General features: G+C 34.3%; 3 protein-coding genes across 4 annotated transcripts; all 3 read left to right on the top strand.

The window, feature by feature from the left end:
• Positions 1-2,004: 2,004 nt before the first annotated feature.
• Positions 2,005-5,248, top strand: LOC110928400. The gene is made up of 6 exons (XM_022171415.2): positions 2,005-2,068; positions 2,478-2,729; positions 2,827-3,063; positions 3,181-3,604; positions 3,699-4,642; positions 4,713-5,248. Exons 1-6 carry the CDS (start codon positions 2,005-2,007, stop codon positions 5,246-5,248), a joined length of 2,457 nt encoding a protein of 818 aa, XP_022027107.2.
• Positions 5,249-5,341: 93 nt separating this feature from the next.
• LOC118490095 (ATP-dependent DNA helicase PIF1-like) lies at positions 5,342-7,680 on the top strand. The gene is made up of 2 exons (XM_035987306.1): positions 5,342-5,933; positions 6,020-7,680. Exons 1-2 carry the CDS (start codon positions 5,342-5,344, stop codon positions 7,678-7,680), a joined length of 2,253 nt encoding a protein of 750 aa, XP_035843199.1.
• Positions 7,681-12,420: 4,740 nt separating this feature from the next.
• Positions 12,421-14,764, top strand: LOC110928447 (mediator-associated protein 2). 2 transcript variants are annotated; one of them, XM_022171473.2, is made up of 5 exons: positions 12,421-12,538; positions 13,290-13,407; positions 13,518-13,599; positions 14,071-14,154; positions 14,310-14,764. In XM_022171473.2, the coding sequence occupies exons 2-5, from the start codon at positions 13,303-13,305 to the stop codon at positions 14,627-14,629; spliced, it is 591 nt and encodes a 196-aa protein (XP_022027165.1). In that variant the 5' UTR covers positions 12,421-12,538; positions 13,290-13,302; the 3' UTR covers positions 14,630-14,764. The 2 variants fall into 2 exon arrangements, with proteins under 2 accessions (XP_022027165.1, XP_022027164.1); XM_022171472.2 differs by having other exon boundaries at positions 12,421-12,560.
• The last annotated feature ends 6,479 nt before the right edge of the window (positions 14,765-21,243 follow it).

Raw genomic sequence — 21,243 nt, 5'->3', positions numbered from 1 at the left:
GTTAAAGAGACGTTGAAAGTAGGTGATGGCTTACATTTCACGACAAGACAAGATGTAAGTTTACAGACTCTATTATATTGTTATATTAATTTATTTATGACAATTGCCTATTATAACTCAATTATTTGAATTCAACCTACAATTAACCCATACGAACATTATTACTGATACTAAACCAATGGTTGCATTTATATTATTACTTTTATACTTTTTTTGTTTGTTTCTTTGTACAAATACATAGTTTAATCAATTTGCCTTATCAGTAACACCATGGAATAGTTTCAAATATCATAATAGTTGTATTCGAGTTTTTTGGAACTTCATTGTTTATTTCTTTGGTTTACAAGTCAAATATTTATTAAATAAAAATGACAATGTACAATTAATTTAACATCTTTATTACGTCTGAAAAATAACCTCCAACTTTATTAGATCAATTAGAAGGTGAGTCTTGGATGTATATTTTCCTTTTTTTTTTTAAGATTACTACATTTTTTACTTGTAATTTGATGCTGACAGATTTTTGCTTTAAATTTTAAAAACATACATGAATGAAAAAAACTTCATGTTCTAACTCTATTATTTCATAACAGGTCAAAGGAAAGGGAAAAGGTAAACTTTCTGTCAACCGATCCGTCAAAGTTGATAATTTCAACCAACAATGCAAAGGCCGAAAACGTTATACAACATCTGATCAAACTGTCAAGGTATTAAATAATTTATGTATTTTATATTAAGTGTACTAATATCCGTTTGTATTGTACATTATTTTCCTTATAAAAGGCAAAGAAATGCTTAACTGTTGATAAAAATGTGTAGCATCCAAAGAAGGGTTCAACGAAGGCAAACAAAGTTTCCCGTATCGGCATTCATCCAGAATATTTCGACTTTAGCCGTAAAGCTGAATATAGGCTGGTACTTTTTCTTTTATACCTGATCAACCATTAAAACTTTTATTATTGTTTATATTTGCTTATAGTTTTTATTCTTTCAACGCATTAAGCGGCTTCCGGTGGAGGTTGTTAATAGAGCCGGCCTGTCTGATAGATTGCAACCTATATCTGTCCAGAACTTGAATGGTGATGTTGAAGTTTATGACACAAAGACAGAGTTAAACCGTTGTACGTTACGTTACGCTGTGGATGGATGGAGGAAATTTATGGATGATAACCAGTTGCAGTTTGGACACATGTTGCATTTCACATTTGTAACTTCACAGAGGAAGATTGTGTTGAACGGTGTAACTTCAATCTAATGAAGACTGCTATAAAGTGTGTTTAAAACAGCTATGGTTTGGTTAGTTGTTTGTTAGTCTTTTGAATGGATTTTTTTTGTTGGTTGTGGTTATGAACATGAAAAATTTGCGTCGTTTCCCATGGTTCACTTTATTTAGATCTTTTGTAATGATACTAATATGACTTATTTTGTAATAGTTTTTAGATTTTGTTAGTGTTTTATATGTCTATTATAGTAAGTAATTACAATCTTCATATTTACACAGTTCATATCTTTTATTTATTTTGAAAGATGTTATAAATCTCAATTTCCTAAAAAAAATTTTAATATATGGCAATCAAATTCATTTATGGAAACATAATCATAACAATTTAAAAACTTCTAAAATTAACGTATTACATGAATATATTTCCATTTTTTTATATTCTATCTCTATCTCTATATATTATTAAAGACTTCTTCCAATTTGTGATTTCTATATCCCCCTTTCATTTCGTATTGGATGATTCAATAAGAATTGATCAAAACACTCATTTTCCCTTGATTATTTCAACCTCGGTATTCAACATTTCAACTTGGTTAGTTTGTTCAGTTTGTATTTTTGTCTATTGTTATTTAATCATTTAGCATCTTATTTGTATATGTAATTTTTTTTGTTAAATTGTTTATATGAATCTTTATTTACGATTGATTGATTAAATATTACTTAACATGTGTTTCAACATACCAACTATGTAATTTAACAATTCTTTTTCTAAATTCATAGCAATGCCTAAACGACCAAAAATTGTCTCCGTATACAATGACGTTGATAAAGAAAACACTCAGCATGGTAAGTTATTTAAAGTTTTACAGTTTTTTTACCTTCTTAGTTCTTTGAGTACATAGATAGAGATGTATATTTTTTTTATACGCAGTTCACCGGAATGAAAACACATCCTCCGACATTGTTAACGGTATAGCACTAATTATTTTATTGTCCATTTATATTATTTTAGACCTTCTTACTTAGTTCACTATTACGCTAGAATTTTTTATTAATTCTTCAATTTTTTTTTTTGTGTCTCTTAAAAGTTCGACGAGGCAGAAGACCTTTCAAGCATAACGAATGGTATTATTTTATGTATATATTTTTTTTAACAAAATGAGACTTATTTTTTCCTTATCTACAACTAACTATTTTGATTTGTTATTGTTTGTTCATTATAATTTTTTTCAATTTGTCTACGATTTTATAATAGTTGTCCTCCCAATTGTTACTCGAGACGAGGCATCTCATAGAAGAAAATTAAGAAAATTAATCTTGGATAATAAGAAATCAAATGTGGGAACTACATCGTCATCCCTCAATATTGATTCCACTAATATTAATTCCACTTCCACTCCGTGTGTTACATCTGATAACATAGTCAACAAAATTGGTTTTCACAATTTTGAATCCACTCCTGAGGTGACTAATAATGTTAATTCAAGTCTTTCAAGTATTGTAACAAGTAAGTATTTCTTTTTCTTAATGTTTATATATTTGGGAATATGTTCTTATTGTTTTGCATCGGTATTTTTAATATGTTTTTTTGTCAATTGTAGCAGGTAACAATATTTGTAGTACCAGCAATCGTACAACGACAAAAAACGATATTGGGAATAATATTTCAACTGGCATCACATCAACCACCTGCACATCATCATTCAACCGTAATTTGCAAAGGCTATCATCTGGCAAACGTAAGTTGGTATCCAAAGCACGTATTTCGTCTCCTATACCAATGATCGACTTGACCACAGATGAAACCGTAGTACGAGATCCTTATAAAGGTGTTTCTACAGGTTAGGTTTGTTCGTAAGTACTGCTACATATTGTAAAAATAATAAGTCTTAAATACGTATATCTTATTATTGTAATGAATGTTGTATATATAACTATAATGTTGTATGTTTTAACAGATTATTTAGATCACGGTGATCAAGTTATTACTTGTGAAGTTTGTTATGCAAAGTTATGGGACGCAGAGAAAGGAAGCGGAAGAAAAGAGGGTGGCAAAATATGTCATATGTTATGTTGTGGTTATGCCAAAGTTGTGTTACCGGATTACAAAACCGCGACACCTTATTATAAAAGTCTATTCATGTCAAATGACAATGAAAGCAAGCACTTTTTGAAGAACATTCGACGATACAATTCTATGTTCGCGTTTACCTCAATGGGTGGTAAGGTTGACCATACCGTGAATACTGGTAATGCTCCTTTTTGCTACAGAATTAGTGGTGAAAATTACCATTCTATTGGTAGTCTTGTGCCACCAAACGGAGTGAAGCCTAAATTTTGTCAGTTATACATATACGATACTGAAAATGAGTTGGCAAACAGGCAATCAGTTTTTAGGTACCATTCATGAACTTATTTTATTAATAACATTTATTTTAAGTGTATATTTACTTAATATTTCAATTTGATGAAACAGGACTTCAGACAATGCTTCCTCATCATCCACTTCAGATGAAACCGATAATAAGCTGATACAACAAATCAAAGCAATGTTTGATGCCGAAAATGTGCTTGTGAAAATTTATAGGATGGTTAGAGATTGCTTCCAACAAAATCCTTATACCACTTTAAAGCTTCGCCTTATTGGCAAAAGAGAACAAGATGGTCGGACTTATAACTTACCTACTTCCTCAGAGGTTGCTGCTCTTATTGTTGGAGATATCGATAACGCACTTGAGAAAAGAGATATCGTTGTCGAGACACAAACAGGTTCATTAAAAAGAATAAGTGAATTGCATCCATCCTATCTTGCACTTCAGTATCCTATTTTGTTCCCATATGGAGACGACGGTTACAGAATTGACATACCACATAGGGGTGTCATTGATGTTACTAACAAGAAACGTCCGAATTGTACAATGAGAGAGTTTTTTGCGTATCGTGTACAAGATCGTAGTAACCAGTTTTCATTGATTCTAAATTCTCGACGCTTATTCCAACAGTTTTTGGTTGATGCTTATACGATGATTGAGAGCGAGCGACTTAACTTTATAAGATTTCAGCAACAAGATCTCAGGTCTGATACATATGAGAATATCCGGAAACTAAGATATAATGGCCAACAAGATTTGTCTAAGGTTGGAAAACGTATTTTCCTTCCATCTTCCTTTACAGGCGGGTCACGATATATGATGCAAAACTATCTTGACGCAATGGCAATTTGTAAATGGTATGGTTATCCAGACTTTTTTATAACCATTACCTGCAATCCCAAATGGCCGGAGGTTCAAAGGTTTCTTAAGGACACAAATCTTAATCCGGAGGATAGGCCTGATATTTTATCTCGAATTTTTAAAATAAAGCTGGATGCCATTTGTAAAGATTTGAAAGACCGTGATTTGTTTGGAAAAGCTTCTGCTGGTATGTTTATAAATTTACTTTTTAAAAATAACCTTAATTATATTTACAAGGTTTTTATTTTTTTTTGTAGTTGTTTACACTATTGAGTTTCAGAAGCGAGGATTGCCTCATGCACATATGTGCTTATTCATGGAGAATGATTACAAACTTCCAACTGTAGACCATGTTGATCAGTTTATTTCTGCAGAAATCCCTGATTTAAACCAAGATCCGGAACTATATACGCTTGTGAAAGACCATATGATTCACGGTCCATGTGGTAATGCTAGAATGAGCTCTCCATGTATGGTTGATAGAAAATGCTCAAAAGGTTTTCCCAAGAAATTTCAAGATCACTCAACCTTGGATTCTAACGGATTTCCCTTATACAGAAGAAGAGATGATGGTTCCTTCGTTTTAAAAAATAAAATTCAGTTAGACAATAGAAGTGTTGTACCTTATAACAAAAAGCTTTTGAAAAGATATCAGGCGCCTATAAACGTTGAATGGTGCAACCAAGCGGCGTCAATAAAGTATTTGTTCAAGTATATTAATAAAGGTCCTGATAGAGCAACAGTTGCTGTGGTTCCGAGCAACAATGAAAACGAACAAGCAGAAAATGATTAAATTAAAGAGTATTATGACTGTAGGTATATATCTGCGTGTGAAGCGTCTTGGAGGATTTTTTCTAATGAAGTTAATTATAGGAGTCCTTCTATTATGCGCCTTCCTTTCCATCTTCCTGGACAACAAACAGTTTGTTTCGGTCCTGATGAAGATATTAATCAAGTGCTAAACAAACCATCTGTGAACTCATCAATGTTTTTAGCTTGGATGCAACGTAATCAAGATCCTAACGACCATGTTGCACGTACACTAACATACGTACAGTTTCCGCGTTTTTATGTTTGGAAGCTTGACAAGCGTATATGGGTTCCGAGAATAAAAGGAAAAACAATTGGAAGAATTCATTCCGTTTCTCCTTCTACCGGTGAAGCGTACTATTTAAGAATTCTTCTTAACAAAGTTAAAGGACCAACATCGTTTGATGATATTAAAACAGTTAATGGTCGAGTGTACGATACTTTTAGAGATGCTTGCTATGCGCTTGGTTTGTTGGATGACGACTCTGAGTATATTGAGGCCATCAAAGAAGCAAATATATCAGGTAGTGCAGGTTATATTCGCAATTTATTCGCCACCATGTTACTGTCAAGCACATTATCTAGACCTGAAGTTGTCTGGGAAAGCACATGGAAGTATATGACAGATGATTTTCTGTACAGATTCTCAAAGTATCATCGTGTTTCAGGTAAAATTATAAATTTCATATTATTGTTTTTTGACAGTTACAAAAAATTTACCATTAAATTTATATGTGGTTTTGATTTTTCACAGGTTTATCAATTCCTGATGAGCAACTAAAGAACTACGTTTTATGCGAAATAGAGAAGTTTTTAACTCGGAATAATTCATCGCTTCGGAGATTTTTATCAATGCCTTACCCGGATACTTCATCTTTAGATAACTTTCGCTGCCGATTGATTAACGAAGAGCTTGCTTATGACAGAACAGAGTTACAAAATGTTTATCAAGGTCAGGTGAATTTGTTAACGGATGAACAACGTGCAGTATATGAAGAAATTATGAACGCAGTTCATGGAGACAATGGAGGAGTATTTTTTGTTTACGGTTATGGCGGGACCGGTAAAACGTTTTTATGGAAAACATTATCTGCTGCAATTAGGTCAAAAGGTCAGATTGTATTAAACGTTGCATCTAGCGGAATTGCATCATTGCTGTTGGAGGGAGGAAGAACGGCTCATTCTAGGTTTCATATACCTTTGAATCTTAATGAGGATTCCGTTTGTCATATAAAACCAGACGATGATGTAGCTAAATTACTACAGCAGACCAAACTCATTATATGGGATGAAGCTCCTATGGTTCATAAACATGCATTTGAGGCTTTGGATAGAACTATGCATGACATTTTCAATATATCTAATCCATCCAGGTCTGATGTTTTATTTGGAGGGAAGGTGATTGTATTTGGTGGTGATTTTAGGCAAATACTACCTGTTGTTCCAAACGGTGGACGTCAAGAAATTGTGAATGCCTCATTATGTTCTTCTTATCTGTGGAGTAAGTGTAAGTTGTTGACGTTATCTAGAAACATGAGGTTAACTGTTGGAAGACCATCATCTGAAGTTGAAGAGATTAGTAATTTTGCAAAATGGTTGTTGGACGTTGGCGAGGGAAATGTTGGTGGTTCCAATGATGGAGAAGCAATAATTGAAATACCACCTGAGCTTTTAATTGATAGCATATCTGATCCAATTTCTAGCCTCATTGATTTTGGTTATCCGTCAATCTTGGATAATTACAATGATCCTAATTACTTTAGTACAAGAGCTATACTTGCGCCTAAGAATGAGGTTGTTCACGAGATTAACGACAGATTGTTGGCAGTTTTCCCTGGTGAAGAAAAAGAGTATCTTAGTTCTGACAGTCTATGCCCTACTGAAGATGGCAATGTTGATCAGCAAAATATATATTCTCCTGACGTGCTCAATGGTCTCAAAGTGTCTGGTTTACCAAATCATAAGTTAGTGCTTAAAGTTGGCGTTCCAGTAATGTTGTTGCGAAATATTGACCAACGAAATGGTTTGTGTAACGGTACAAGGTTAAAGGTCACAAAACTTTACAGCCGTGTTATTGAAGCTGAGATAATTTCTGGTGGTAATATTGGTTCTCGGACATTCATACCTAGAATCAATTTGGTACCTTCGGACCGAAAGATTCCTTTTGCATTTCAAAGGAGGCAATTTCCAATAACTGTATGTTTTGCAATGACGATTAACAAAAGCCAGGGACAGTCGCTATCTAAGGTTGGGTTGTACCTAAGACAACCAGTTTTCACACATGGTCAATTGTACGTAGCTTTATCCAGGGTTACAAGACGAGATGGAATCAAGTTACTAATACTTGACAATGATGGCAGGCCTACAAATAAAACAACCAATGTCGTATATAAAGAGATATTCAATGGATTGTGACTTTTATATTTTTGTCCTTTTTTTTCTTTACGTTATTTGTATCATTTTTTATTATATGCGAAGAAACTTATAACGAAGTATTTACGCATTAAAGTATAGTCACATTCTTATGTAGTATTGAATCAACAGTTATTTCTGGTAATAATATTGGTACATGATCTTTTATTCCAAGGATCCATATTTCTCCGTCCGACAAACTAATTACTTTCAAATTATATAATGTAACCGATTCAGATATAAACAACAATAACTTATTATGTTAATATATATACATACACATACTAATCAACAACCTTTTATAGATGATACCAACATTACTTACATTCCAAAATATGGTTTTTTTCAAGATATATAACTAATTGTCTTTAAGGTTAACCACTAGCTGCATGTCCATAATAAAAGTAAACATACCATCATAACCACTCATTACATGTCCAAAACAAAAGTAAACATAACATAAGTAGCATAATATAGTCCTGAATTCGAGTACACAAAATACCTTCTTCATTAGCTTAAACATTTACCTTTCAACCTGCATTAACTTGATCCACGTCTGATAAGATCAGCAGATTTCCTGTGCTTATGAATTTGAAATGCATTTTGTCACCCAGACGAAGCCCATTCTCTTTCATGAACATTGGCCAACCTTCGATTGCATACCTCACATCATCTCCGTTCTTTTGGCGCCTAACATTCATATCCACTGTTTTTCCCTTCATGTTCCTCACTTTTAACACGTGCACTTTGTTTTTTAATCCGCCAACTCTTACAACATTAGCAGGCAATCTCTGCATGAATATGATAATTAACAATTAAACCAGCCTTATGAATGTAATAGTATTACTGTTTATCAATTAGTGTTGAAAAAACATACCATTCTGTTACCTCCCTTTTGTGTAAATTCACAGTAATCATCTTTATCAACAGAATTCTTCCTTGCAACACGTTTTGGTGCAACATCTAATATCTTCAATTTACTGCCTGATATCTTTCTAATATCTTTTTCCTAATAATTACAGACACACATAATGTTTATAATAAAATATGTAATATATATTTTAATCTCTTTGACTTCATCATAAATAAATGTTGTTATACGTACCAACCGACTCCGTGTTCTTTTTCCAACTGTTGAAACGGTTTGCATCTCCACTTCTGTTCCGCATCTCAGCGCCTTACCTTCGTCTGCCTTACAATATCCCTCAATATGTTTTCCTTTTTTCTTAACCTGTTTACACAATTTCTTATTTTAGACATCAATAACCAAGAAGTAAAAAATAAAATTCTTACATTTTTTTTTGGCAGTTTGTTTATCTCTTCTCTTATCACACTGGACGTTTCCCCCTTCGAGACTTCTTCTCCACCAACGTTCTTACTCCCCTCATCTTTGTAACCACTTTCATTCATCTATTTATCATACTATTATACTTAGTAAAATCCCAAAAGCTAATTACAATTTATATTTATCTACATAAATGGATGCTTATTACCTCACACCTAAACAGATCAACTGAATCATCGTCTTCACATAATGTCTGTCATACAATAACATACGTAAGTAAGTCGGATTTTTTACTAAACTCTTATAATTTAGTTTAAAATACTTACAAAGTCAACGTTTTTGTAGTATGTGTCTTTAGGTATCTCCAGCACAGATTCATCAACACTTTCTTCTTTGACGTTCACATCTAACTCAACTCCTTTACGATATATCTTTATCTCAAATGTTGCGTTGTCAGTTTTCGTGAACAACAGTAAATCATCCTCTTCTATTCCAAGATCATGAAATAACTTCGGACAACCTTTTGTAAGAACATAGTTATCATTTATTTTTTCCGTCTCAACTTTCCAACTATGACCTGCTGCATTTATGTTGTAACAGTCTTTCACTGGTTCGTACGAGAAACATTTTGTGACATAAGCTTCTGGAAGCACCTGAAAAGTAATGTAACAGTTAATTGATATATATTTATGTAAATCATCTATATTTCAAGTATGACAATATAAAAAATCATTAAGAAATAATAGTATACTTACTATTATCTTTAAAACGTTGTAACGATTGAATGTTACAAAAGATTCACCACTTATGTTTTCAACGAAGCAACTGATTTCCATACTTTTGTCCTCCATTATCCTTAATCGCAATATCGTCCTCTTTGTCAATTCAAGATCCCTTACTAAATTACTCCATCCGTCTGTTATAACAGATTCCCCACTTACACTTCTTAAGGAAACTGGCCAACTTCTACGACTTTCATGATTTATGATTATTTTTTTCCTTTGCCAATATACTCCGTATACATTCTTAACAAAATCAATTGGCAGCACCTGCGGATAAAGTTAGTCATTACATAATTTGTAATACAGGTTATATATAATATTTTTTAATCTTTATACATACAAGTTTTAATGACGATGGCTCTTCTAAGATTGCAATGCATGAGGGACTCATTTTTTAAACCTGCATTATACCAACATATGGTATAAACATTTAGTGTTGAACTTCAATGGATACATATATGTTCATATCAATAAGAGAATTATATTTTAAACAGATGTTCACAAACATTTTCCTGATACAATTAATATATACAATATACCTATAAACAACACTAAAGCAAATTTTCTTGATCATTACAATTCAACAAAAAAAAATCTGGATCATAAATTTTAGATTATAATCATATCTATTCAATCATCCAAATCCCACTCTTAACAAACATTTTGTCTTCATAACAATATCATCAAAATCTATCAACCAAATCAAAGTATTAACCGAAATTACATACACTCAAGCACATGCAATACATATACTCCTTCTTAAACACAGATATCATACAGAACTTTTGAATTAATAAAAACCTAACTCTGATTTCACGTATAATTCTTAAATAATCGTTGGAAATAAACACAATTCGTGAGTTGTTTGTAATACTGATGATAATTTTAGTTTGTAAATGAAATTAACAACGTTCTTACAACTGATCGGAGATGAAGTCGGAAGTTACCTTTACTAATTTTTGAACCGCCGGTGATGTTTCTTGAAGATTGTGAAGAAGGTAAGCAGATTTGCAGAAGTTGATATGATATCTTTGTAATGATGATTTTTTACTTAAATGTTATTCTTATTTGTATTTTTCATTAAATCTTTAATAATATAACATTCAATTGGACGGTAATTTATGGTAACAAATATTTACTTTTATAAATTTTACTCAAACTTTTTAAATAGATATTGTTTTGTTTATTTTAGGATATAATTTTGTATTAGATGTTTAATATTTTTACAAGTAATTGTAAATCTGGTTATAAATATAGTAATGTACAACTGATTGTTTTTTTAATTGGTCTAAAACGTACAACTGATTGTTTTTTTAATTGGTCTAAAACGTATTCGAAGTTATTTGTTACGAAACTCCAGCAACCATAAGTGTTAGAGTAACAGGTTTTAAATTTATATTGACCATCCGAAAATCATATCTCATACATACACATCATCGATCCACTTTTTTTACATTTGTTGTACGAATAAATTTTTTAATATATTTTAAATTCAAATTGATATGATAACAACGTTCATTGTTTTGAAAATGTAAGAAACATATCATTGTTCAACACCGCAACATTCGCGTGTATTATCAATAGGCATCATTGATCTTAATATTCTCTGGTACTAACTTTACGTTTATTTAAATTAAAATACATCATAATATTCGAACGAAGCTGTAACAAAGTATTTACGTGTGAAAATTTAATTTATTTTTTTTTAGCCACCCGTGCATTACACGGGTACTTAGACTAGTATAATATTATATATAGTGTTATAATACACTTCTTACACTTCTCACACTTTGAGCACTTTTTACAGGATCCTCTACCTTTATATATGAAAAAAAAAACTTTAAAAAAAAATTGTAGTACACATATACATGTGTAGTATTACACATGTGCACTACACAATTTTTTTTTGAATTTTTTTATATAAAAAAACCTACGAAAATTGTTATGCAAAAAAAAATTGGTATTTTTTTTTTGTTTTTTTAGTTAGTTTTCGAGTTTTCACAATAACTAGTGCTTTTGATTTTAACCTTCCCCATTAATTAATAACGTATATGTATATATATCACTTATTTTTATCCTTATCTTTATCTAAAATTAATAAATAACTTCAATTTTGCAATTTAGACCCTTTGTTTCTTTACTTTTAACCCAACGTTTTTCATCTTTTGCAATTTAATCCCAACTCTTTTTTATTTTCAATTTTGGTTCACCATACTTTTCATCTTTCCCAAGTTTTTCGTTTTGTTCTAAATTTTGTGAGTTAACCCACCGCAGCGTGCATATGGGGTGCAATATTTTTTTTTCGTATATTTTTTCCCGTTTGACTGGCCCGTCACGTCACATCTATTTTTCTGGGTTTGACAAGTTTGTCCAACATGCGGGTACTGGATGGACTTAGTTATTTTTCTATGTTTTACGTTTTGGTTTAATTTCTCAGCAACGAGCGTGCGTGATTCAAAGATTTTACGTCTGCATTTCGCTCGGCGTTATTTTTTTCCCGTTTTTATTTATTTTGTTTTTACGAATTTTTCCAGTGTTGGTGGTCGCTGACAATGGTATAGTATTGCTATTACTTAATATAGTTTTATGATAACCGCTGCAACGGAGAGCTTAATACTAGTTGGCTGATAATATATTGTTAAAACTAAAATAAAATTAAAATTAAAATAACCCTAAACAAGTAACGCAGCCGTCGTCCTCTTGTCTATTATCCCTTGTTCGCTCAAACCTAAAAAACAAACAGCCGAGCCGACAGATCTTCTTTGATTCTACGATTCAGTAGCAGGGAGGGAAGGTAAGGTTCAATCACCCAGCAGGTAATCTTCGATTAGCCAACATTTCTTCCCTATTACATTTGAATTGTTTTTTCGGAATTGGATCGGACGAACCAAAACGAAAATCGTGCCATGACCAGTGAATTATGTGACTATGGTTTTGACAACTATTTTGAATTCTCTAGTAGATTGATTTTATCTAAATTTTTAAACATCTTTTTTACATAGTCTCTATAATTGATGTCTGTTGCTATTTTGTGAGAGATTTATGTCAAAATTTGGTTGATTATTGCCAACTCTTAATGATGTATTGTTTCAAGGATACAATGGGGATAAAAAAGTTTCAAGCTTTTTAGGATAATAAAAATCTTGCAATAAAGTTTTCTGTTTTAGCAATAATAGTCGAAGGAAGGCGCGTGCAGTAACCTTTTGAAACCAGTATTACAGTTTTTCTGAAAAAATCCGGTTTTTATACTCTACCGGATTTGGCTCAAAAACGGTTTAATCGGGTGTATCAGGCGGTTCAACCGGGTGTACGGGGCGGTTTAACCGGTTTTACCGAATGGTTCAACCGGCCGGTTTGAACCGGTTTTTAAACATTAGTTTTTCAGCTTCAATTTGTTTGTGGTTTTTGTTTCAAATACCATGTTACAGATCAAAGTTATTATTAAACAGGATTTTAAGGACTTTCTAGATCGAGCATCATGTTATATCGTTGTGTAAACATGTTATTGTTTCACTACTAAGATGCTTGTTATTGTGTACATTCAGAAGCAGAATTGTAATGGCTGATGCTGCTGAATTTCAAGAGGATTCAAGAGCATCTATACTTGATCTAAATTCCACAGATTCTACTGAGCTGTGGCTCATACAATGGCCTAAAGATCAAGTAAGACGCATTCCTCTTTGTTGTCATTTTTTATGTGTTATTCAGTTAAAAGAATCATTCAGCAGCTGTATATCTCTTGGGTAAAGATCTTGTTGATTGGGACTCTGCAGGTTCCTGATTTTGATGGGCAACGAATCTCGTTGGATCTTCATCATGATGATGGGCAGTTGGGTACTTTTGAAGCTAAATCAGGTAAGCATAACATGAAGTTGATGCACAGTTGTCAATAGCAATTGCTACGGTCGTTATAGCGAATAGCGTGGCGTATAGGTCCATGCTCGCTATATGGTCTGTACTGATAGATAACGATCTTTAATTTTTTTTTTTTAAATATAAATAGCAATTAAATATAGCTATAAAATAGCTGGATTTTAGGTTTTCGTGTAAATATACATGTGAAATAGCGTATGTACCACTACCAGGGTATTTTGATATAATATACATATGTTTTTAAAAAAGATTTTCTAGTGTATTGCTATTTATAAAATAGCGCCCGCTATATATCGCTATTCGCTATGAGCATGTAGGTACCTTATCGCTATTTGTCGCTATTTGCCAAATTAACACTTTGTGATTTGGTGACCGAATAATTAAGGTCAACAAATGTCATTTAAATTATAATTTCAACAGAGCCCCTCATATTCCATATTTTCATCTTGACAGGAAAATCGTATGATGTTGTTAGCTTTGCAGCACAGGAGCCAAAAGCCACAGTGTTTCTCACTTCTTCAGCAGATTCAAAAATCCGTATGCATTAATATATTTCACTTAAATTCTTATTTATCGTTCAATTTAGCATAAAATTCAGATATAGATTGATATAAAGCTGTGTGTTATGGGCTCATTTTTATGTTAAATTAGTATTAAAGCATGCACTTGATATTTTGTTATTATGTTGACAGTTGGTAAGATTACAAGGCGAGTTTCCTTTGCTCATTATATGGAGCCTAGTGAAGTGCCAAAAGATGACACCAAGAGGCTAAAACAGCTCTATGAAAGGTCTTCTGCAACATCATTGACTAATTCTACTTATAATAATTTTGCAACCCCTTCAAAGTGTACAAGACCAGGCCAGTCAAGTGGCCGGGCCTCTACTCATAGCAGCGGGCGTAAAAGTTCTTTATCTGAAGAAAAGGTGCGACACAAGCCTAGCAGGTCTGGTCAGAGCTCGGACCATTCTGAAGAAAAGAAAGCAAAGAAGAAAAAGAAACTTGTGGCTTGAGATAATGTTATTGTCATCTTGTGTTTATTTATTTGAACTTGTATGACCATTTTTGTGGGGGTAATACCAGATTTTTGACTCGTGTGTAATACAAGATTCGTACACGCTAGAGGCAACACATTGTTTTTCTTATTACTCGAGCTCCTTCGTGTTATGCTTAAACAAGTCCCCTAAGTTCATCGTTTAGACACAACACTGAATACTTGCACTTTCAAATCCCAATTTAACACTTTAGGACATTTTACCAATGTTCTCAGACCCGGTCGGGCCGGGATCCGCTGCAAAAGCCGGGCCAGTTCACTGCAATAGACCCTTTCTGCAATCGACCGGAGGTTTGGCTAGCAGCCGGCAGTTCGGCCGGAAAACCGGTGACTTGTCGAACCGGCGTTGCTTCGCCGGAGATTCTAGCCATCACTGATTTGGTCAAGCCACCTCATCACCAACTCATGTGTCTTCCTATTAAGAGATTATGGTGGTCCACACCCGGAGCACGGTGCCTCCGCCGTGAGTATGTTGGATGCATTTCTAATTCCTCTCTTTCTTTGCTAACTTCTGCTGTCTCTCTCTCTCCGGTTTGAATGAAATATGGATTCGGGAAGGGCAGTGCTTTTTAATTTTGTGAAGTTTAAAACTATTTAGATATACTACAAATGAAGATCCAACGGCCCATAAACATTGTTGACTAAGCAAGACTAGAAAACAATATTCTAAGTTCTAGTTTTGCAAAGTATACAAAAGCACAAAACATAGCTACTCTCTTTTCAATTTTTAATCATTATAGTTGTATTCTATTTCTGAACGTTGATTTAAAATAACAAATCTATTTTTCTATAATTTTTTGTATATTTTTATATAATCTATGACGTAATCCGGGTCTTAAATCCGGTCGGAACGGTCAGACCTTTGACCCCGTAAGGCGACCGAATCGACCTCCGGTCCGGTCCTGAAAACATTGCATTTTACTCTAAAATTTATAATATAGATTGTGGTTGACATAATGTCTCTTAGCTTCTTGTGGGTGAAGTCCAGATCGAAACATGCAAATCGAGATTGGGAGATTTGGATGGGGTTTAAGTTATACGAGATAGGTTGGTAGTGTTTTGTTGTTTGTTTTCCTGGTGCACTTGTATATTGTTGCGTGTATTAAGTTAGTTGTTTTATGTTAAGTAAGTTACCATAACATTAACATTAACATTTATATATATAGGGTAGGGATCCTAAGAGAAGTCCACCCTATATGAGAAACTTGAGAAGCATTCTGGACCACACATTTTTCTAAGCCTTTCGTAATATACACATATGTATAGTTTAAAATTGACTATATACATATGTGTATAACTCATATGATCCTTTTCCTATCACTTCTCACATGATCATTTTCCTATATATATATATATATATATATATATATATATATATATATATATATATATATAACGCACTAACCATAAGTTATGACTACATCAAAAGTTAGATTTTCCTACAAACACATAGATCATTAATCAGCAAAAGCAAAAACCCTGATTAAAAGTTAGATTATCTAAACACCTACCTGATCCTATCTTCTTCTCTGCTTTCCTGCTCGTACCTTTAATCCAAAGTCATGTTGTTCCAAATATGAAAACCTCCCTCACGTGCAAGACGAGGTGGCTCAGGGTACCGATCACCCTAATCCCGGCTACAAATGTTCAAGTTAGTTGTATCACGTTAAAATTTTCAAAGTAACACTAGTAATAAAAAACTAATTAACTATTATTAACCAAAATAACAACGCTACTCATTAAAGATAACACTAATAAAATGAGTATTAACCAAAATAACTCCACTGATCAACACCCATCAAACATAACTCTAGTCAACGAGTATTAACCAAAATACGTCCACTAATCAACGAGTATTAACCAAAATAACTACACTAATCCACACGTATTTAACTAGTCAACGAGTATTAACAAACATAACACTAACACGATGGTTATCCATGGTTGCCTAAGTTTGGAATGGCACATAATCCGTTGTGGGGGGATCAACTGTGGTGGAATTGGGGGGGGGGGTTGGTGGTGTGTGATCTTTGGATCATAAGACGTGTGCAGGGGATGGTGGTGCGATGGGTGCATGTGGTCTGCAACGGGTGCATGTGTTATCGTGAGGGTGATCGATGATTGTGGTTGCGATGGCCGACCGCCGGTGTGGTGGTGGTGGTGATCGCCGGAGAAAAAGGGTGGGTAGATAGGGGACGCAAATGATGAAGGGTGGAAATGGTGTTAACATGAAGGTAGGATTTTTTGTCCTGTGAAGAGAACGTTTTACTCCATAACGTATAACTTTTTAACATCAAAAACTAAGTCCCTAGCTCTGGGGACTCGAGGTATAACGATTTTCAAATCACAGGCAGGCCCGGCTTGGGGGGTGGGCGAGCCGCACCCCTAACCGAGGCTTAATTTTTTTTTTTTTGGGGGGGGGGGGATGGGGGTTAGTTTTTAAAAATTTTTATTTTAAAAAATGTGACACTTAAAAATTATTGGATTCTTTCTATAAAAAAAAATCTTACAAAGTATTGGGCCAAAATGATTGTATTATTATCCACATCTAAAATCTTATATCATATTGAGCTCATTATTCTTATTTTGGTTCATATCCATTACCCAAACATCTATCTAATGTAATTAATAACAAAATATTGTAAAAAAAAAAACTAAAAATCGGATATTGTTGGTGATGAGCTTTATATGAAGTTTAAGTTATTTAACACATTAGAAATAAGTGAATTTAGCAACCCTATATTTTTGCTATGTTCATTGCTATAACATTAATCCTCGTTTTAAAACAAATAGTTTATATAATTCATTAGGCCAAATGAGCTTTTTTTTCGGCTCAGCCAAGGCACTTGAATCCTCAAGGATGGTTCTGACCACATGGACTCAAGTTTCCAAAAATGCATTTGGAGACGAGATTAATTTCCACCCCAAACCACATGAATGCAAATTGCACTTTACTCTTAAAGTTAAGACGTATTGAAAACCTCATGAAACTACAATGAAGAGTTTAACAAAGGGAAGTGTTTACAGGAAAATAAGACATGTCCTACTACATTTGATTTAAGTGTTAGAAAACTTTTATAAAGACCCATTAAGCGTAAACCGTGAGACCCGACTTTTGTTTTAGTTTGGTTTCAAATTCCAACGGTTTAGTTTTTGTTTACAATAATAAAAAACCATTACTAATGTTTTGGCTCATGATTAAGACTAAAAACCGTCAAAACCGGACCATGAACATTTTTAGGCCAAAGAGTGTGCTTCACTAGTGGAGGCTCATCACCATCCTTAACCGCAACGCAACGCTACGTCGGCATCCCTCCATTATCCGAGGGTGGGGTTTACTATCCCTCATTTTTTAATCCAATTTATTTAATATTTAAACAAGATATAAAATTAAACTTTTCGTTAATATTAAAAAAATACATAATTTAAAGCAAAAAAATTAATAACATAATTAAAAATATATGCATAATCTAATCACCACCATTTCCACTCCTGCTTGTACCCCCATCTTTCCACAATTTTGTCTTTAATCTTCGACACCACCGCCCGCTCTCTAGATAAAAGTTCCAACCAAAGCCTCTCCATTTCCATTTCAGTCGCTCGTTGCTTTTGTTGTTTCTTGTCACACCCCAACCGATGGCGGAATCATCGGGGCATGGCACTGAGCGAAACAGATTGTCCAGAAGTTTCCACAAAAATTATTAATACTATTTCAGTTTAAATGATACGTCCCATACCGTATCCCGAATAAATAAACAAGCTATTACAGATAACATCCAAACAAATAAATCCTGTTCCGACAACTCAGATTTAGTTATTACAAAACCGAATATTGTTTTAAATACCCCTAAAGACCCAGACTGACAAGATCTACAAACAATTATACACTAAAAGCTTGTTCTTGACAGACAACTATTTGTTGGGGGCCTCTAGAGACTTATTCTAGCCTCGCTTTCCTAGCAAGCTTACACCTTAAACACCTGTCACATACGTTAAAATAAAGTCAATACATATAATGTAAAGGTGAGCATACAAGTTTGATAATAACATATAGAGTTCGAATAGTTTACGCATAACCAACACGTACACAAAGGAAAACGATGCATGTTAATTATCAACATGGGACCATCGATACCAACGACTGCGGGTTGATTGTCCGAGACAGTTCGCAATACATGAATACCACCGTAATCCATGCAAGTAATTGTCCTTAACAACCCCCGTGTGAACGGGTGCTGAGTCCAAACTATAGTACTATGTTGCTAAGGTAGGTAGACAGCATTCCACGTGTAAACATAATAAACAAACATTCATTTAGTCAAGTAATACATGCGATCGGTTAGCGTTCAAATAGTTTGAATAGTGTGTTCGATTGTGATTTGATAAGTAACGTATGTAACACCCAAAAGTGCTGAAAGCAAAAGGGGATCGAGTATACTCACAGTGATTGATTATGGATTGAAGGGAGCGCTGAGAGTAGGGTTAGCCTGAATAGTTCGATAGTGCAACGATGAGTAACACGGAAATGCTAACAAATGTAATGGACCGAACAGTCTAATCGATCGAACGACACGTTCGATCGAATAACCTAACCGTTCGGTTGGTCTGCTCGATCGGCTGGATGGCTCGATCGGCTTGGACAGTTCAAGTGGATTGTTTCTTCCTTTAGGAAGGATGTGTTTGTGTATGATGGTTTGAACTTTTGAAGTTTTTGCAGCATTATTTGAAAACATTGAAGTGTTCTTACCTTTCGAGTCGATCGATCGATCGAACGGGTAGTTCGATCGGTCGGCCCAACCGATCAGTTAGTCACTTCAGTTGCAAGACCTCAATGAATGGTCACTCGATCGAACGGCATGTCCGATCGAACAGTATTCTAAGGCCTGACAAGTTTGAAAACGGTTAAGTGTTGAAGCATAGTATCTCATGATCCGAAGAGTAATGTTTACCAATCGAGTAGTATATTCGATCGAACATCGCTTCGTCAATTCCATACTTCAGGAATTTGAAAGATGTGGGTCCATGTGTTAGCCGATCGGCTGGACCGGTCGGTCGGCTGGTGTGTCCGATCGGCTGGACTGTTCGTTCGAACAGTCTAGCCGTTCGGCCAGCAATTCTGACCTGGTCAGCCTTTCGTCTAACACTTGGCTGTTTGCTTATTTTGATAGGATTTTGAGGTATTTTGACAACGAGTTGAACCATAGAACACGGGTTCTTACTTGTTTCACTGGTTCGGACAGGAATCACCCAAGTCCGGCCAGTGAACTGTTCGGAACGGCAGTTTAACGTTTAACCCGAAATCGGTGAACCTCGTTAGTTAGAATTCGAATCTTGAACCACGTGATTGTTAGAATGATTAGTGAGCTGGTTCAAGCTCCGTTTCTACCGGTTTTAAGGTGTTGAGTGTAAAAGAGTTGAAAGAAAGTTGGAAAATCCGTCTTTCAATCTTTCACACCGTGAAATGTCTAGATCTATGATTGATTTTAGTTTGTTTATGTGGAAATCGGTTAGATCTAAGCTATTCATGGTTGAATGAGGCCAAAACATGATGTTCTTCAAGAACACCATGATGACATCATCCAAGAACACCTAGATCTTGGTGATTTCACGATTAGAAATCAAGATTTGAAAGATAGAAAGGTGTAGAATCGTGTAATGATTAAGAACGTACAAGATTTAGAGTGAAAACTTACCGGAGTTGAGAGAAATCTGAGAAAAGGTGAAGAACAAGGACTGGTTCGGTCAGAGCTTTCCAAAAGTGGGAAGGAAGACAATGACAGCCCTATTTATAGGCTTCCAAAAGAGGTAAGTGGTAACCGATCGGCCAGGATTTCTGGTCGAATGGGCTGCTCGATCGAACAGCACGTTCGATCGGCTAGCCTGTTCGATCAGTGATTCCTGTTCGATCAGGAACCCTCCTTGAGTGTTTCGTGACGATTTTTGATATTTCGATTTCGATAGACGATGATACGGATACGATAGAATCTCCTAATCAAATTACTTTCAGTCCCAACTACTATATCTAACATAAGCATCCTAATTTCACATTTTGGTTTCGATTTCGATTGAGTTCGATTGCTTTTCGAGTTTCGATTCGATTTGATCGATCACCACACATATCAACAGAAAGTAATCACGCACAAGTAACACGTAAGGCACACACACACGTATAACAATACCAAAGTTCGCATAATTCGAGGTTCGAGTTCGATGATTGATTCAATTAGTTTGATTATTGATTGATTAACTTTATCGCATTGATACTTCCTATTATTCCAAGTCGATTAATGATTAACATTCGATTAACATTCGATTATTTAGATTAGACAACACTTACTCCACATAATACAAAAATTAAAATAGACTAATTACAGATAAAAGTCAAACTTTGACTTTGACTTTGACTTTGAAAACACGGGGTGTTACAGTCTCCCCTTGTTTAGGGAATTTCGTTCCGAAATTAGGCTGGAAGCTACACAACACCGTGATTTACCAATTTGATGCTTCAGATCTATTTATTTAAACAACTGCGGGTACTTGGCCTTCATGTCGCGTTCGAGTTCCCAAGTGAAC

Source organism: Helianthus annuus, chromosome 3 (assembly GCF_002127325.2).
Source record: "Helianthus annuus cultivar XRQ/B chromosome 3, HanXRQr2.0-SUNRISE, whole genome shotgun sequence".
NCBI lineage: Eukaryota > Viridiplantae > Streptophyta > Magnoliopsida > Asterales > Asteraceae > Helianthus > Helianthus annuus.
The sequence above is the reverse complement of the archived record's forward strand: the minus strand, read 5'-3'. Positions and strand labels throughout refer to the sequence as shown.

What these genes read in the sequence shown, in the direction of transcription:
- LOC110928400 (XM_022171415.2), top strand. Translation starts at nt 2,005, where the DNA reads ATGCCTAAACGACCAAAAATTGTCTCCGTATACAATGACGTTGATAAA. An exon ending in TAAAGAAAACACTCAGCATG is followed by an intron (nt 2,069 to 2,477) that starts GTAAGTTATTTA and finishes ATTTTATAATAG; the next exon opens with TTGTCCTCCCAATTGTTACT. An exon ending in TCTTTCAAGTATTGTAACAA is followed by an intron (nt 2,730 to 2,826) that starts GTAAGTATTTCT and finishes CAATTGTAGCAG; the next exon opens with GTAACAATATTTGTAGTACC.
- LOC118490095 (XM_035987306.1), top strand. Translation starts at nt 5,342, where the DNA reads ATGCGCCTTCCTTTCCATCTTCCTGGACAACAAACAGTTTGTTTCGGT. An exon ending in AAAGTATCATCGTGTTTCAG is followed by an intron (nt 5,934 to 6,019) that starts GTAAAATTATAA and finishes GATTTTTCACAG; the next exon opens with GTTTATCAATTCCTGATGAG.
- LOC110928447 (XM_022171473.2), top strand. Translation starts at nt 13,303, where the DNA reads ATGGCTGATGCTGCTGAATTTCAAGAGGATTCAAGAGCATCTATACTT. An exon ending in TACTTTTGAAGCTAAATCAG is followed by an intron (nt 13,600 to 14,070) that starts GTAAGCATAACA and finishes TCATCTTGACAG; the next exon opens with GAAAATCGTATGATGTTGTT. An exon ending in TTCAGCAGATTCAAAAATCC is followed by an intron (nt 14,155 to 14,309) that starts GTATGCATTAAT and finishes TTATGTTGACAG; the next exon opens with TTGGTAAGATTACAAGGCGA.